The 17,747-nt window shown below is 39.8% G+C and overlaps 3 protein-coding genes across 4 annotated transcripts; 1 reads left to right on the top strand and 2 right to left on the bottom strand.

The window, feature by feature from the left end:
- Positions 1 to 2,758: 2,758 nt before the first annotated feature.
- On the bottom strand, positions 2,759 to 5,338 carry LOC139823026 (cuticle protein-like). The gene is made up of 2 exons (XM_071795290.1): positions 4,014 to 5,338; positions 2,759 to 3,699 (listed from the first exon to the last, which is right to left on the bottom strand). The coding sequence occupies exons 1-2, from the start codon at positions 4,023 to 4,025 to the stop codon at positions 2,866 to 2,868; spliced, it is 846 nt and encodes a 281-aa protein (XP_071651391.1). The 5' UTR covers positions 4,026 to 5,338; the 3' UTR covers positions 2,759 to 2,865.
- Positions 5,339 to 8,759: 3,421 nt separating this feature from the next.
- On the top strand, positions 8,760 to 10,629 carry LOC139823028 (cuticular protein 1). Its single transcript, XM_071795292.1, has 2 exons — positions 8,760 to 9,115; positions 9,667 to 10,629. The coding sequence occupies exons 1-2, from the start codon at positions 9,104 to 9,106 to the stop codon at positions 10,267 to 10,269; spliced, it is 615 nt and encodes a 204-aa protein (XP_071651393.1). The 5' UTR covers positions 8,760 to 9,103; the 3' UTR covers positions 10,270 to 10,629.
- A 917-nt stretch (positions 10,630 to 11,546) lies between these two features.
- LOC139823019 (structural maintenance of chromosomes protein 6-like) lies at positions 11,547 to 17,741 on the bottom strand. 2 transcript variants are annotated; one of them, XM_071795285.1, is made up of 19 exons: positions 17,427 to 17,741; positions 16,732 to 16,927; positions 16,502 to 16,654; positions 16,174 to 16,418; positions 15,990 to 16,109; positions 15,791 to 15,921; positions 15,433 to 15,630; positions 15,153 to 15,349; positions 14,912 to 15,058; positions 14,645 to 14,829; positions 14,039 to 14,364; positions 13,707 to 13,926; positions 13,457 to 13,627; positions 13,176 to 13,363; positions 12,881 to 13,046; positions 12,681 to 12,794; positions 12,416 to 12,610; positions 12,187 to 12,332; positions 11,547 to 12,036 (listed from the first exon to the last, which is right to left on the bottom strand). In XM_071795285.1, the coding sequence occupies exons 1-18, from the start codon at positions 17,583 to 17,585 to the stop codon at positions 12,228 to 12,230; spliced, it is 3,216 nt and encodes a 1,071-aa protein (XP_071651386.1). In that variant the 5' UTR covers positions 17,586 to 17,741; the 3' UTR covers positions 11,547 to 12,036; positions 12,187 to 12,227. The 2 variants fall into 2 exon arrangements, with proteins under 2 accessions (XP_071651386.1, XP_071651385.1); XM_071795284.1 differs by having other exon boundaries at positions 15,990 to 16,118.
- Positions 17,742 to 17,747: the final 6 nt, after the last annotated feature.

Here is a 17,747-nt window from a genome sequence, read left to right on the forward strand (position 1 = left end):
ATGGATTCGGCGCCGCCTGCGAACGGGCGAGCGAGCTCGAATTCGGTGGCAGCGCGGCGCACACGTAATTCTTCTTCCTACGTTCCTCCGCTTCCATACGTGCCGCTCATTTTTCGCGCGAGGCTTACGAGACGCGGTCTTCGGGATCCGAGCTTTAAACCCGAGTTTGTAGTGAATGTCATTTCGATGAGACTTTAATCAGCTGCCTAATTCCAGAGGAAATTATATATTAATTATATTAGTGACAAAATACTATAATTTTAATTTTTTTAAGAATGACTGCATGATTTGGATTGGATAAAATTGCACTTTAAATTATGTAAACTATCAAAAATAAAATTAAATAGCATTGCGAGGCTAATTAGGCGAATGTAGTGCGGTAGAATTATTCGGCAGAACACGTTCGGGACAATTATTATATCGGAATGAGTCGAATTAACGCGACTCATGCCGCGCGCCGAGCGCGAGTCATCGCCGGCCGGCGCGGCAGAACGCAAAACGGGCGACATTGCGTTCGCAAAAATCGGTGTCTTTCCATTGTCATGCGATTCTTAGGCGATGCAACGGCACTTTTGCAATCGGTCGATCGAAACCGGCGAACAAAAGTGGCTGTGCGCCGCGATCCTCGCGCGGCCGCGCGCGGCGTCTCGGGGAGATGCTCGAGAAAGAACGAGCGAAAAGCGGAGAAAGTGGGTCAATTCTGGCGAACGCCAGAAATAACGTGACACCGATCGCCGCGGTATTACGCGCGAAAGTTTACCCCCATGTATCAAGGGCACGTGCGACCCGCTCGGGGGACTCGAGAAATTTTACGCTGCCCGTTTCGGGGCGACATTGCGAGCCGCGACAAAAGTCGTGGATTGTACCGAGGAACGGGTCGTTTAAAACGCCAAGACAATTTCGAAGGCCATTTCTTTCTATTTCGTGAGATTAGGATCGTTGCGATTTAATTGTCTTAATTTTCCTGTGTGTCTTATTCCTCCTTACATTTTCTTATTATACACTGTTAAATTCATGTCAAATTATACTCAATTTGAGTCATTTTTAACCATTCTTATACGTCGTCACATAGATCTTACTTAATTTAACTAAATTAATGAAGTTAAAATAATACTGTTTTGTGTTAAAATAATAAATTTAGACACACACATAATAGTTAAAAATAATAAAATCTTATTTAACTCAAGGTATTAGTTTAAATTTCATCCTTTAATATTTCACAGTGTATACTGTCATGTCCCTTCTTAATTTACATTGTCCAGCGCTTTAAATATTTCTGAATTTCATAAATATTTGCCAATACAATTGTCCAGTGAGAACATGAATAATAATTTAAAGTGAAGAAACATAATTTTGTATTAAGATTAAGCGAGTTATATAATTGGAAATTAGAGCGAGTGACAAAGCGGCGAGTTCTGCAAGGCGTATTTCTGTTCTCCCTCCCTCCCTCTCTCTTGCTCTCTCTCTTTCTCTCTCCAGTTAAAACTTGTCCACGTTCCATAATCCGTAATGCTTAATGTTTAATGTTACACATCGTAAACATGCTACAGCTCTCCGTAATTCCGAATGGCGCGCGCGCGAGATTGTCAGCGCTCGAAACGACGCGAAATAGATTCGGCACAACCAGCGAGGAGTTTCGACACCGCGTCGTGAATTTATATTAGCATGACGACACAGAACAATACGAATTGCAATCGCGAGCTAGAATGTCGCATATGACGCACACGATTAGCACATCACGTGTGGTAATCGCTCGAATATCTAGATTTTGATTGCTTTAATCGTTTCGCCATTCTTTTCTCAGAAATTCCAAAACAGCAACAGTGCTGCTCAAATAAAGATTGATACGTAGACTTTTTTTGATTGATATGATGTCCTCGGTAGATAAAAAATAATATGGATGCCTCGAAAGAAATACAAAAGTATTGTTAGAGTTTTTTAATATTTTAATTTGTAGAATATTAAACCCAAGTATTTTCATAAAATGTTTCTCTGTAATATTTTTGCTGTTCTGAAAAACTTTAAAGTTTGAGAAAAACTTTGAGGATGAAAGTAAAAAATTTGAATGCAACAAATTATAATGTAATTATAATTAAGATAAATATGTGGTCCTTCGAAAAGAAAAACCGGTATCATGCAATGTGAGAGATATAACGATCGAGTGATCATTATGTAAATGCTATAAAATTGATCAATGTGATAAAGACAATTAAGCTTTCTTAAAATGGAAATCAATATCAGATCAAGGTGATCTCCTTCGTTACTTTTCATCAGTTATGCAAATTATTTATATTCGTCCTCTTAATCGCACAATGTTGTTTATCTTTTGACATTAATATACAGTTTAATTGAAATCTCGCAAAAAGTTTGTCAAAGTGGATCCATTAATATAACTCCTGTCTGTTATTTTCTTACTGTTTTCAATTTTTCTGTCTTTCTTTACTTTAAACTGATGATGATAATACTTGTTGCCGTGTTCGACGTTTCTTTTTATCATATTGAGAATGGAGGATTCGGATTCTTTCTGCTCATACTTTAATTTTCTACAAATCGTTTATTTAATAATTTTCGCAATATCTAATATATTGTATACACACGATATACACGCTATATCCATATACAACATTACGCACATTTTATTTAAAAATTAAATATGGCTAATGCACTGTACATATGTACACTTATTAGCATATTGATACAGTGACAACGAGAAATAGTTCAGCGAGGTCTAGCGCAAACGAATAATCCCAAGTATGTGTGTGTGTGTAATTTCTTTAATCAGTCACATAGAAAGAACATATACATGATATAAAAATAAATAAGTTCGGCCTGAGTCGACAATGAGGGTTGGCGCGGTCAACACAATTAGTGGATGTAGGCAGCGGGGGCGGCATAGGAGATGGGGGCGGCGATCTTAGCGATGGGGGCTGCGTGCGCGGCGTACGCGAGAGGGGCGGAGTGCGCGGCGTAGGCAAGGGGGGCAGCGTGCGCGGCATAGCCGGCATAGGCAAGGGGTGCAGCGTGTCCGTAGTGGGCTACAGCGGGGGCAGCGATCTTAGCAATGCCGGCAGAGTAAGAGAGGGGAGCAGAGTAAGAGAGGGGGGCGGAGTAAGAGAGAGGAGCGGAGTAAGAGAGAGGAGCGGAGTAAGAGAGAGGAGCGGAGTAAGAGAGAGGAGCGGAGTAAGACAGGGAGTTAGCGATCGGAGAGGCCAGTTTGGCGACTGGAGAAGCGTAGGCGAGGGGAGCGGCATGAGCCACAGGGGCGGCGATCTTGGCGACCGGGGCAGCGTAGGCGAGGGGTGCGTGCGCGATGGGGGCGGCGGCGACCGGGGCGACAGCCTTGACGGCGACGGCGGCGGGTTCCTTGCGGACTACGGCGTTGAATCCGTTGACCGGGTCAGCGGTGTAGTCGACGATGCGCCTGGTGCCGTCGGCCTCCAAGAGGGAGTAGCTACCCTGAACGAGGTCGCCGTCGCGGGTCTCCTGTTGGCTCTTGGCGTCGCCGGTCAGGCTGTCGTGCACATCGTAGGCGTAGCTGTACTGCGGATGCGGGTCGTAATCGGCGTCGACGGCCTTAGCTACCACGGCCTTGGCGACGGGGGCGGCGACGACCGCGGGGCCCGTGGCATAAGCCAAGGGGGCACCGGGCGCGAGAACACCGGCGTTGGCGATGGCCACGAGGGCGGCGAAAGCGACAAACTGCAAAAGAATATTATTATTATTATTATATAAACTTCTGTCTGGTTTATCTAATAATTATAAAAGAACTTTTGTCGACAATATCAAATCGTTCCCGAACTGATCTTAGATTTCGATATACACTTGGAATTTGCGTGAGGATCGAACTTTTCAGTTCCGATTAACGTTCACTCGCGAATTTTGCTACCCGAGAGCGAATCCCAGGAGATAAACCTCTCTCTTTGAGCACTTTGAGCATACAACCGAGTCCAGGAGACTCCAAGCACAGTCTAACTGACTCGAGAGGTCCTCCTCGTTTGCGATCCTCTACCCACCTTGAACGCCATTCTTGAGTAGATTTGGTTGGTTTGGATCGACCAAAGCGAGACTGATGATGTGCGGTGTTGATCGCGGCCGCTTTATATAGTGGTCCGGTCTACCACCATATGGATCCCCACCGTCGATCTCGGTGCCGGACTTTGAAAGTTCGCCGGCGTTGACGGCCGACCGCACTTGAACTTGGCCGGCACTCGCGATCGCGCACCCTCGCCCCCCGATAGTCCATGGACACTTGGCAGGATCTGATCCTCGTGCTATTACCCATGTCCGAGCGTGATGACTTTTCTTCATATACATATGTTGCGCACGTAGATTATACACATTGTATATGGCAGAATCTATCGCGACGAATTTTTTGACCGAAGACGGAAGTAGCTCAAAATAACTTAACTTCAATATAGTCTCTATAATACCGGCTTTTCTCATTTCAAGATATGCGAATAAAGCAAAGAGAGTCACATCATTTTTAAATCTTATCAACTAAAAGAAATTGTATAAGTTTTGTGTAGGATTAATTAACGAAAAATCCGTATAATAATAAGTAATTTGGAGCATTGAGATGGGACACATAAATTACAGAAATAATATTTAATTTTTCTCTTCTCCACGTTTAGAAATTCATTATTAAAGAATTTTGATTTTATTATTGCATTATTAAATAATGATAAAAATTTGTTGGTAAGCAGCAAAATAAAAGAATAAAGAGTACCACGGCTATCTTGTCTGTCCAGTAGCGAACTTGTCCTTCCACATTTATAAAACGAATGAAGAAAGCACTTGGAAAAATGAAAAGTGAAGGGCCAGTTGCAAACGCGTATTTATTTACAAAAATCGCTTCGCGTATATCTTTTGTGGCATACCGCAAATCAATTTGTTCGTATTTTTTTCTCCCTATTTATCGGCGTAATTGTCTCGTGTCATTGTGCAACACGCGTTTGGCTCTGTTACATTACTGACCATGCCAAACCCCACTTTTCGTAAGCGATCCTTGAGTGACACGACGATTTCTCGCGTGTCACTTAATCGAGAATGGATTAGAAAATTATAATATGGATTTCTATAACGTTATATTAGACGAGAGAAGCTTGCATCATTAGGCCCGGCAAAAAATAAACTTTAAGAATCTCAGGCAATCAAGATAAGAGTTGAAGTTCGTATAAATCTCTCATCGTAAAGTTGAGTGTCATGTCAATCTGTAACAACTGATTCTTATGGTTCCTAAAATAACAGTAGGCGCAATAAAGATTGTTAAGGATATTTTAAGAAATATTGTCTACTCGATTCTTGAACACTTTCTATTTATATACATAAATCTTTTAAATATATATGACAAATTATAAAATCTATTACTGTAGGAGATATTAAAAAGACGCATTTTTATCAAAATTAATATTAAGAAAAGTCTCCACGCTTTGTTCACACATTTTTACTTAATAAAAGTACCATACAGGTTTATATGTATCTATATATTTCTTTTTTACATATACATTATATTAATAATATAGTCTTTGTTTTCCTGAAGAAAGTTTCCATAGAGGAATATTAATTTCTTCGTCATAAATGTGATCAGTTGTCCCGAGATATTCTGTAGCCTCCCACGCACGCGAGACGGTGTCGAGAAACCGAAAATCACGAGCATTGTTCGTCACCGTCGCGAAACTTTCGAGCCATTCCGATTTACGTGCCTCTGCCAAATGTGTCGCGACAGACCGAGATCGCGTCGTCGTTGCGTCACATCATCTAACGTCGTCGGGGCCCGTGCCCGAGAGAAAGAGAGAAGTGGAGCACTTTCATAAAGAAGAAATAGGTGGGTCGCCCGAATATATCGCGCGCGGCCGGGGGGCCCCAGCGCCGATCGATCGCAGAGCCCGCGGGCATTTATCGGGCAGCCTCGTGCCGATCGGGGCTCGAGATTTCGCTCGTCACTCGGTTTTTGTCGCCCGCTCCGCTGCCTGTGGGTCCACTACCCACGACACCCGCGTGAAATCGCCCCGTTTCGGCCGACACGTCTCACATCAAACGCGAAGAAAATTGCCGATCCCGATCGCGGGATCGGGATCTGGAAGGTTGAAACGGTTGCACAAAAACGTCGGAAATTTCGGGTGTATAACACGCGATCTCATTGTCAGTCACGCGCGATCATCGAGGAAGAGACTTTCGGAAGTTTCGAACATGTTCTGCAATAAGCAAATCGCCTTTGCATCTTTTGAATGTGCGTTTTTAGAGATTCTAATTTGTGCTGCGAGTAAGACATGCCTACACGTACATATATATAAGTCAGATTTCATTTATATAAATTATTCATTCTTTGTCGCTTGAATTTGTAATTTCAAAAAAATGCCCATGCATTGAAGAATTCAATTAATCCTTTTGACATGCAATTGCATCATCGATAGCAATAAGTGGCTACTTATTGATGGTCGAATCAAAGCCGACGGGTCTTTTTTCCTTCTCTTTTTTTTCGTGCCGAACAAATTTATGTTCGTACCTCGTAAACTGTCTCCTATATGGGAAAACGTCGAGCGCACTTTTTCAGTGTTTCGTGAAAATGCGCTCGACGTTTTCCCATATAGGGGACAGTTTACGAGGTACGAACATAAATTTGTTCGGCATGAAAGAAAAAAGAAAAGGAAAAAAAGACCTGTCGGCTTTGATTCGACCGATTATGGGAACGATCGGCCAAATCAAACGAAGGTCGCGACAGGAAGTATGTGCATGACAGTGAATCGGACAGTAAATTACGTGCCGGATGACCCGGACGTCGAAGCCGAGCCTCGCCTTTCTTGGGCGAGGGAAAACGTTATGATCCGGATCCCTGTGGCGCGTGTCAATTATCGGAACAAGTCCCCTGCTGTAATGTTTAAGTCGCGACCACGTTATCGCGACAGAATGAATGTCTTATTTGTGTGTATTAAAATTAACCTTCGTTTTTTTCTTAACATGGCAAGATACGCGTATTTTTCACTCGTATCAGCATCGAAAAATGCAACGAGTACCGCGCTACATACGCACAATTAATATATAATATTGTAAAATAGAAAACAAAATATATATATGTATCGAAATCCCTCTGTATTATTTTATTTGATACGTACTACGTTTTTTCGATAAATATTAAAATCGGTGATCTCTTACACCTATATACAGCATGAATTGTAATTTGCAACTAGTGAGTTGCAGGTATTCGCGAGGCGAATTAAATTAAAGTTAATTGCACATGAAATTAAGTCGTTTAAAGTGTTTCACGTTCCGATTTCTATGTTATTGAGAATTATTCACTTCCGAGCCGGAATATTCGCTCTCGTTACGTACACGCTGACGTGCGTTTCGCAATCCAAAAGATTATAATCCATCAGACTCCAAAATTACACGAGACAAACATTTCGAAACGCGGTTTCGCATAATTATCTGGATTGGTGATACCCGGGCAGAGCCGGCTTACGTGTCCATTAACTTCTGGCTTGAATATCGATCGACACGCTCGTCGTTGTTCACGCAAGTTGATGCAAGAGAAACAGTCGTGTCAGTCTTTATTGCACAGTACTATGCAATTTGTCGCATTTGATTAAATTGCGTTCCATGTTACGAGGGAATGTCTGGTAATTAAGATAATATTATTGGATAGAAATGTTAATATTAATCTCATTTGCTAACAACGCGACATAATTTATTAAAAATCTCTAATTATAATATAATTTAACGTTTAGTTAAATAACTTGAACCAACATATGCTTTATTATATAATCTCAAAAGATTATCATGCTGTATTTTCGATGGTAACCGTTGTTTCGATTGTCAAAATCGCTAATCACGGATTCTATTCATCAATTGAAAGGTATTGCGTGTATCCTGACGTAATTTCTAAGCGAATGTGACAATAGCAAAAAGTAACTTCGCGATACCTATAGGAACTTCAATACAGATCAGAATGCCCAAACTGAGCGAGTAGTGGAGGATTAAGAAACGCGCGGCATTAAAGTCACCGATCAAAGACGAGCTAAGAAAAATCTATAAAGAGAATAGAATGACAAATGTGCTCTGAGCAAGACTAAAGATGAGCAGATCTTGATAGATCCAAGAGAGTCTTCATAAAGAGGAGAAAAGAAAGTTATGCTATTTATTATATGGACTCTGTAGACCAGGACTGCAAATACAAGCACGATATAAAGAACTCGTGAGAAGTATTTTCGTTCGTTTACGTACAATTACGTAATTAAAAATGAAAATCGTGCTTAAAAGCCTAAAATATTCTTATCAAGTCTGCAAATTGACAAGCACACTTTTGCATGGCATCTGAAAGAATATCATTTTATATGTATTAAGGACGCAATCCTTAAAAAAAAATAACTTTAAAAATATGGTGCTTACGATCTTTCCTTTGAAACATAAGAAATATAAGTATTACAAGGTCCCAACGACCGTGAACGGATAAATCGATATCAGTGCGCAAGATCATTTTCGTATATAATTATTTCTTCATTATTACATTAATCTACGTCACTCTTTGCTACATTAAGAAATTTACGAATCGGCAACTTCTACCGAAACAAAGTTCAACAAGTTCGCAAAGGCCCGTCATACGTGGGAAAAAAAAGGAAGAAGAAAGAAATTTGGGTAAAGAGTGAAAGAATAAATACTCTGTAATAACCCTCGATGGGGCAAGCGGGTGGAGAGCGATGGGGGATCAGGTAACTCGTGGCAAGGACGTGGCCTAGTCCCCGGCGACGACGACCGGTGTGTTCAAGATTGGTCCTTCAAGATGCGAGAGCAGGCGCCCGATCCGATCTCGGCTCGTCGCTCTCATTGGGCGTGGTCCGATTTCTTGCTCAATTTTGCGCTCCTCGCGACCGCGAATCGGGTGGCCGTCGAAGGTACCGTCACCCAGTTACATCAGTGAGCGGGTACGACCTGGAGATGTGTGTGAGTGCGCGGCGGCGGTGGCGGTGGCGGTGGCGGCAGCGGCAGCGGCGATGTGGACCTCCCGAGCCTCGGGCAGAGCGGTATAAAAGCCGAAAACCATCCATCCATTGGTATCATTCGCATCAGACTCGCAAGATCGAGCGAAGTACCGATCACCCGAGCAACAATGGCCTTCAAGGTATTACGTCCTTTCAAGTTCTTCTTGACGTAAGCACGTTCTTCCTCGATAATCCTCGTCGGTGAAGTTCCTCGCGACGTACAGTTTGTCAGTCCGATTGGGTTCTGCATAATTACGGATTGCGAGAATAATAACCGGACGGTGCGCGCTCGTAGTATCGTTTTTCTTGTGGTATTACTCCATATACAACGAAATAAAAAAACGGGGCCAATTAACGATATTTGCGGGACCAGTCGAAAGTGGCGTTTAACGTGATAAATTCTACAAAAGCGAATCTCCTCTTTCGTACTTCTAGATCGAGCTAATTATCGTTTGCATTTTGAACTAAAATTTTATCACAAACAGATTAATAAAATGTTAGTGCAAAATGCAAACAATCTTTATTTTATTAAAATTTTGATTGAGTTTTTTTCTAATTTACATTTCTTTTTCACGTTGTGTGTACTATTGTATTACTTATTCTATATTTCTATATTTACATCTATTATATAATTCCAGCACACAATTCTTCTATAATTTTATTCAATTTACTTACTCCCTTTCTTCCTCAGTTCGTCGCTTTCGCCGTCCTGATCGCCGCGGCCAACGCCGGTGTTATCGCACCTGCGGCCCCTTTGGCCTACGGCGCCTACGCCGCTGCCCCTGCCGCCCACCTGGCCTACGCCGCTGCCCCCGCACCCCTGGCCTACGCCGCCCCCGTGGCCAAGGCCGTGGTAGCTAAGGCCGTCGACGCCGATTTCGACCCGCATCCCCAGTACAGCTACGCCTACGACGTGCACGACAGCCTGACCGGCGACGCCAAGAGCCAACAGGAGACTCGCGACGGCGATCTCGTTCAGGGTAGCTACTCCCTCTTGGAGGCCGACGGCACCAGGCGGATTGTCGACTACATCGCTGACCCGGTCAACGGATTCAACGCCGTAGTCCGCAAAGAACCCGCCGCCGTCGCCGTCAAGGCCGTTGCCCCGGTCGCACACGCACCCCTCGCCTACGCTGCCCCGGTCGCCAAGATCGCCGCTCCCGTGGCCCATGCCGCCCCTCTGGCCTACGCCGCTCCGATCGCCAAGTTCGCCGCCCCCGTAGCTCATGCTCCCATCGCCTACGCCGCTTCGGCCCCCATCTCCTACGCCGCCCCAGCTGCCTACCTCCACTGAACTGTGACCTGACCAGCATTTAGGAATGATACTCAACGAATAAATGTCAGTTTTTTCGTAGCAAGTATAACATTAAGTCGTACGAAATTATCTTCGCCTATCTTCAATGTATCTTCGTTTAGTAATTAAGTTGGACTTTGAGAAAAATCTGGTGTTTGGATTGCAGCAGGATTAGCAGCTGCGTCTCTTAAAAAGAATACTTTTTAATATATAATTATAATTCATTTTCTCATGCTGGTGGAAGAGATATCTTCGCCTACCTTTCTCTCGATGAGAGTGTACATTTTTTCAACCATTTAGAATAAGACTTGGAATATCTGATGTGTTTTGAATGTTTGAATAATCATGATTTTCACGAAATCATTTGTTATTCGTAGTTATTACTTCTTCCTAATCGTCGTCGTCATTAACCCACGAGCTAAGATCTCAGTACCCAAAATTATTTAAAATGGTGCAACATTTGTCTTCCTTATACTGAAGTGAATAACACGAGCATGTATCGAACTCAACAAAAACTGCATTATTCAACGATAAATCGATACTGTTTTCACGAACGACGAATAAAATTACATAATTCGAGGGACATGTGCGCTCGAATTTTCAAACACGTGTAATCGCCGTAACGTAACGTAATACGTTATCCAACTTGCTAAAAAAAAGAAAAAGAGGTAAAAGGCCGCGCGGATCGAAAGTCGTCGAGGAAACGAATTCGACCGGGCCCAATTAGCGAAATTAGGTCAGGTACTACCTGCCGCGGGCCCACCGGTGTTATCCCGCCTTTCCGTGACATTACCGATTCACGAGCGCTCGCCGAGCACTTTCTCCGATGAAGTGCCAGCATGCGGATTGCATAACGCCGGTTACCACGCCCGCCTCGTCCAGCTGGCCGACACACGCACCGGCCGCCGGGCGGCCAGTCAGCTCACGCGCATCGCATGTAATACGCGCGTAATGCGTAAAGGCGTGTTGCGTTATAGCCGGGAACCCCGGCTGGACCAGATTCGCGCAATGCCGGGCGAACCTTGATCCACTTACCGATCTGGCGTGGTCCGCAACGAACAATGTTTCGTACGTACCCTGTTCCTCTTGCCCGTCTCTCTGGCTACTCTCTGGATATACCGCCTGTTTTGGCAACGAATCAAACCTGAAGAGAAGTCTCTCGCGAATCTTCCAGTGAATTTATCCGAATATGAAATAATTACGTCATACTTAGATGAGACTGGAGATATAGATGTCTGGAAAGAAATTGAACTTGAAATTTAAACGAATTGTCGAAATATGCTGCAACATTTGAGAAAACTTTATTATTAAAAGAAAATATCTGTGTAAATCGCATTTATTACTGCGATACAATAGAAGGCATTTTTATCATTCTAAACTACTCATTTAGAGCATTGTAACTTAAATAAACCGCGAATAATCTGAACTATCCATAGAATACCTATATATATCATGCGTACAAAAACATATATTCTGAACAGTCTTCTGTTCATTTCATAAAACACGTAAAATAAACTTGTGTTTTGGCGCTCTATTTTTACGCCTTTACTTTTCTCTTTCAATAATACGAAACAAATAAATTATTTTCGCTTATCGCTAAAAAACAAACAAGTTTCCTACATAACACATATTTCAATGCGCTTAAACTCAATATCACTTCTCTATCTCACAAACGTGAAAACATATTATTGAATCAGTAAAAATAAAAAAAATAAAAAAACTTCGAATGTTCACTAATTCAAAGTTCCTCTCTCCGGTGGTTGTAATCTAAAAAAGAAAAAACGTGTATTCAAAACATTGTAATGATTCTGAAATTGTTAAATTATACAATATTACGAATTTTGATATTAAAAAATCTATTCATTATACAAAATAGACAAAATTAATTATATTTTTTTGATAAAAACTTCAACTTACTGATGAATTGTCAAACAATCCTCCGCAAGAATGTGCGAGGTCTAGAAAAGTGTGTCTAGAGGCGTGAAGAAAGCGAACTGACTCTGTGGATGCAATTTAGCGTAACCCAACAGAATATCCGTTATAACTCGCCTGTTTACTTTGTCCTACAAATAAGCACGCAAGGCGTTATTTCTTTATGCAAAACAAATTCAAGAAATATAGACCAAAAATTATAATAACGGCTTACTATGAATACATCGAATTCACCGAGAAAGTAGAAGGGCAGCCGAGTGCAATCCCAGAGAGCCAAGATGAATGCGACGGTCGAGTAAGATCGTTCGTCTCTCGAAAACGATTTCGTGTCATTGCTCGACTCTTCATCATTCCGTACACTCACATGTAAGTCAAGCAGTTTATTTGTATGATCGATCACCACAGTGCCCTGGTAAAAAAAAACATTTGTGAATAATAATTAATAAAATATGATTTAAAAAAATATTTTTTGTTGTTACCTTAAATTGTGTTAAAGAAAGCACATTGGTGAAAGCTTTCTGCACACAGACACTATACAAATCCCTTAGTTGGAGGAACATATTCTGCCGATGCTCCACTCGTTCAATGTGTTTCTACAAAGTATATGAATGTATTGTAAAATATTTCCTCGAGTAAAATAACGAATAGTCCATGAAAATTACATAGATAATTTACTTACTTCGCAACTTTGTTTCAATTCAGCTGCAAATTCAATGTTTACTCCATACTTTTCTTCCTTTTCTTTCAGTTGTCGACGTAATTCATCCAAACAGCCAAACTGGTTTTCTATCTCGCGAATCTTATCTCGTAACTCAGTTAGTAAAGTTTTGATTTGGTTTGCCAATCTGTAAAAGACGAGATATTGAAGCAACGTAAGATATACAAATAAAACATGAATAAAAATTAAGAGTTTAGAAATAAAAAAATGAATAATTTTGATTGTACATCATGTTACATCATTTTATAATGTTAACCTGGTAGTGTTTATCCTAGGACATTTTTCAGTAGCGTTGGAAACAACTTTCTTTACCGCTGTCTCTTGTATTTCGAATTCCCCCGTTGCGCACTGTATGGTTTGACGAATTTCCTGTAACTGTCGAGTAGCATGCTGAAACTCGTGCCGATGCCTTTCCTTCTCCCGTGTCAATTCTCTTAATTGGTCCTGCGCAAAGTTTTACATAAAATATTATTTATTATTCTTATAAATATTAATTATTAATAAAGATTAAGCATTCAACTGACAATATAAACATACTTTAAGAGAATCAATCAGTGTGTGTAAATTGTGCCTCAAATCCCCGCATCGCTTAACTTCCGCGTCGAGAGATTCAACGGTCTCCTGAAGCTGCTGCACGTTTTCATCTAAAGCCTTTTCCAAGCCACTTTCCTGCGCTATTTTCTTTTCCAAATCCGCGGCTTCGTTACGCTGTAAATAATAAATTGAATAATATGTAGCTATTTTATTCTAGAGAATAATACTTCAAAAGACAATCCTGATTACTCACGAAAACATCAATACAACTGGCATCATGCAAATCAATTTCATCTTTCAGTTCGTTAATCAAATTAGTACATTCACTTTGTGTAGACCTTAGCTTGTGGACCGTCTTGATTACGTTATTCATTTCGGAAGTAGTGCGAATTATTATTTCAAATATAATGTTATATGTTGCGTCGACTTCCTGCTTTTTGTTTTCAGTTATTTGAAGATCTTCTTTCAGCGTTCTACATGAGAAATTAATATAAATTATTTGCATTATATTTTCTTTTACATATACAGGGTAAAATTGTTGGGTAGAGTTTACTACTCTAAAGTGGATTACATTGTTGCACTTACTGCATTATTTCCATGGTAGAAACATGATACGTGGTAGAAACATGAAGATATTTAGCGCGTTCACATCTTCCCTCATAATGCCTGTAATTTGGATCGGGGTAGAATGTGTCTCCACGTAAAGTAAACGCTCTTTTGCAATTTCTTGGCACTTTCGTCATGTCCGACATTATCACGCAGGCCTCTTGTATTGTTGGTATAAGAAGTATACACTCAATTTCACGTTGATCTATCAAGCAATTAGCTACGACAGGATCTTCTATAACCATTGCATCTAAGAGATTAGAATACCGTGGCGACTGTGTACAGTGGCGTCTAACATCACGCACCTGAAATTATTTTAAAAGACTTTAATTACACATATTGTTGAAGTTAAAACTAGCATTCTTAATTGTCACACTTGCTTATTAGTCTTACTGGGAAGTTTAATATAAATATTAAATATAAATATAAATATATATATATATACATCTATGTATATATATATACATATATATAAATTACTTATATACTTTTTTTGTATATTGTATTTATATTAATTTCTATTTATTCTCAAAAAATATTTCAATTTCAAAATATTAAAATAACGAAAAGATTACGTTCTCTTACCTGGTAAAGGAATTTGCTTGATATCATTTGGGGAGGGTTCTCGTTGTCAAAAATTTCCTTCATAATACTCTTCAACAACTTGGCATCCTCACTATTATCTACACAAAATGAGCTGAGAAACTGATTACCAAACAAACTTTCTACTGCTGGTGCCCAAGCTGCATCCTTCAGTTTTATGAAAGCACCTACATAATTCACGTAATTTAATACAGTAAAACAGAGAATAATTTCACAAAAGTTAATTCATCCCAAAATAACTGTACATACCAATAGGCCCGCGTGGTTTTTCCTTGAATCGCTTTGTCTTATATTCTTCTTCGATTCTCTTCAACAGACGTGGTATGTTTGGCCCAAATACACTCAATAAATTATCCGAATGTTGCACGACTGCACTCAAATCTCTTTTGATCTTATCTTTAATTTCATAAAATAAAATTGTATGTTTTTAAATTACGTGAGTTACTGATTACATGAGTACATTATTACTAATTTGTCATTGATGACTTACCTATTTGTCTGTTAAAATTCTCGGCTTCGTTTTTGATAGATTGTACTTCTTGCATAAGTCGCATCATATCGGTTTCCAAATGCATTAATTCGGTTTGCTTAGTGCGTAACGAGGCATCGAGTTCATTCAGTCTTTCCTCCAACTTTGATAGCTGCTCTGTCATTACTTTTCTTTTGTTGTGTTCTTCATCGTTGCAACTAAAAAAAATATATGCAAAATATATTTATATTATAAACTAAAAAACAATGACAAAAAATATGTTATAGAAATATGCTTTTACCATTTTAACTTTAGAATTTTCTTCTCCAGCAAATTGACATCTTCAAATCGTTTTGTTTTGCTTGATAATGGATGCAACTCGCGTTGCTTATTAGAGAGCGCCTCATTTGCAGCCGAATGTTCTTGTTCCACGATGTTATAAGCTTCACTGCTCTCTGTTGCTTCCAGATCTGTTTGTTGAATTTTTTGCTTTATATCTCTATCAAGTAAAAAAAACATGAAATAAGTAAAAACATAATTTGTAGCTTTTACAATATTGATGTTACGTGTTGTAAATGTTAAAAAAAGTTATTAATTAGTAGTGATAACTTTAGGAAGTAAACTCTATTGGTTTGATTTTATTGCAAATTAATTCTTACTGGATTTTTGTATCAATTTCTTCGTCCTCTGTTCCAATAGATAATTCCACATTCTGAAGCTCTTCCAAATTATTTTCATACGTCTTTAAGTTCTCTTGTATTTTGCGAAGTTCGTTTTTATCCGTAATCGCCTAAATAATGAAACTATTAATCTAGAAATTTATTTGGCAATTTTTATTTTTTTGAAACTGGAATTTACCGTAGCACCCTGAAGTTCCATTTCGAGATTACTTAATTCTGCTCGTGATTTATCCATTTCCTCTAATCTATGTATACTTTCCTTCAATTTCTGTATCTCTCCCATTACTTGCGACAAGGCCTGAAACAACTGAAGATAAGAATGACTGTCTACCATAAAATAAAATAAAATATAGTGTACATACCGCAGAGTATGTCCTTAATTTATTGTATTCTTTTTCGACTGTATAGAAATCCTCCTTATAATTATTTTCAATGGCATCCAAGAAAGTAGCTTTCATAAATAAATTATACTTTTCATCGGGTTTAGAGGTAACTAAAAATGTTCTTGAAACGTTCCGATTCAAAACAGATATTGGATTATCAATTTGTATATTCATCGTCGTTATGATACTGTCCAATTCATCTTGTTCTGTAGAAACAATTTCTCCTGCAAATGACAAATTTCTGTAAGTACAGATGCATAAGTACAGATCACTTAGATCATTAAAAATAAAATTTATATCCAAGTACCTCTCCAATTTTTAATCTTATACGACGAGGTATTTCGAATGGTACGTATAACTGTAATTGTGTCGCCATAAATGTCAGGCTTGTATGCAGTGTCTCCTTTATTAACTAATGTTATCTCAACAGTAGCAGAGTTCCTGCCCTTCTTTATAAACTCTAAAACATCACAGCCAACAATTATTGAATTATTTCACAATGCGATATAAAAAAAACCACAATATAATATATAATACTTTCGACAGAAGTTTCCCCGCTTGTAACATTTGCTCTCGTACCGAGCCCTACAGTCAATGCAGTCAATATAGCGCTTTTGCCACTGCCATTGAGTCCCACAATAAAGTTAACATTCTCATTTAACGTTAATTCTAAGGCATCATGACACATGAAGTTAAGAAGGCGAATCCTTTTCACCTTTCCAACTCTATAATACTGAAACAAACAACATGATTATGGATGTATTCTGTTTCACGCACGATGTGCATAATGTATTATTTATCACCTTATTGTTCACCGAATGTTAAACAAGGATAAATAATATATCATGCACATCGTGGGTAAAACGAAACGCATTTTATAAAATATAGGACCAGTATAAACCTAGGTTATAGTCTAGCCCTAATGTTCTGTTTGTTTTCGATGCATTCCTGAACTAGTGCAATAAGTTATAATAAAAGAAAATATATTTGTTTCATACTAAACTTACTACATTAGTTCAGAAATGCAACGAAAACAAACAGGCCTAATAATCCTTCTAAGGATTGAAGTAAAATTCAATATTTCAAAGTTTAACATTTAATCAATTTTACGCAATATCAAATATATTAACCTCCCAAGGATTTAGGTAAAATTTGACGTTTCAAAGTTTAATGATCAATTGATTGTGTTTGTTCGACTAGCTGGGACAATTGTTATTGACGTGCCAAGATACCTCTCCGTTCTGCACCACTTCCTCGCCATCCTCGGTACGCTTGGAACGTTTTGCCTGGGGTCCGTCGACCATCACCGCCGCTCTTCTCCGGCGTTGAGCCTCCGTGTCGCTTTCCACGCTTTCCATGTTTTTCGCGACGTTGATCGACAGCTCATCCATTTAAACGAAAAGCGATGACATGCAATCCTGCCGTTTCAAATCCTATCGTCGTGATTCCGTTGTCAACAACCACTGTTCCTGCGAGATTCCACCGTTGACTTCCTCGTGAATCCGCGGTGAGACGAGCACTCCTCAAGCGATCCGTCCGCCGAGTATCAGCTC

The sequence above is a fragment of the Temnothorax longispinosus genome, chromosome 12 (genome assembly GCF_030848805.1).
Source record: "Temnothorax longispinosus isolate EJ_2023e chromosome 12, Tlon_JGU_v1, whole genome shotgun sequence".
In the NCBI taxonomy this organism is placed as follows: Eukaryota; Metazoa; Arthropoda; class Insecta; order Hymenoptera; family Formicidae; genus Temnothorax; species Temnothorax longispinosus.

What these genes read in the sequence shown, in the direction of transcription:
- LOC139823019 (XM_071795284.1), bottom strand. Translation starts at nt 17,585, where the DNA reads ATGGATGAGCTGTCGATCAACGTCGCGAAAAACATGGAAAGCGTGGAA. An exon ending in TAAGATTAAAAATTGGAGAG is followed by an intron (nt 16,419 to 16,501) that starts GTACTTGGATAT and finishes TGTCATTTGCAG; the next exon opens with GAGAAATTGTTTCTACAGAA. An exon ending in TTTCTTTAACACAATTTAAG is followed by an intron (nt 12,611 to 12,680) that starts GTAACAACAAAA and finishes TTTTTTTACCAG; the next exon opens with GGCACTGTGGTGATCGATCA.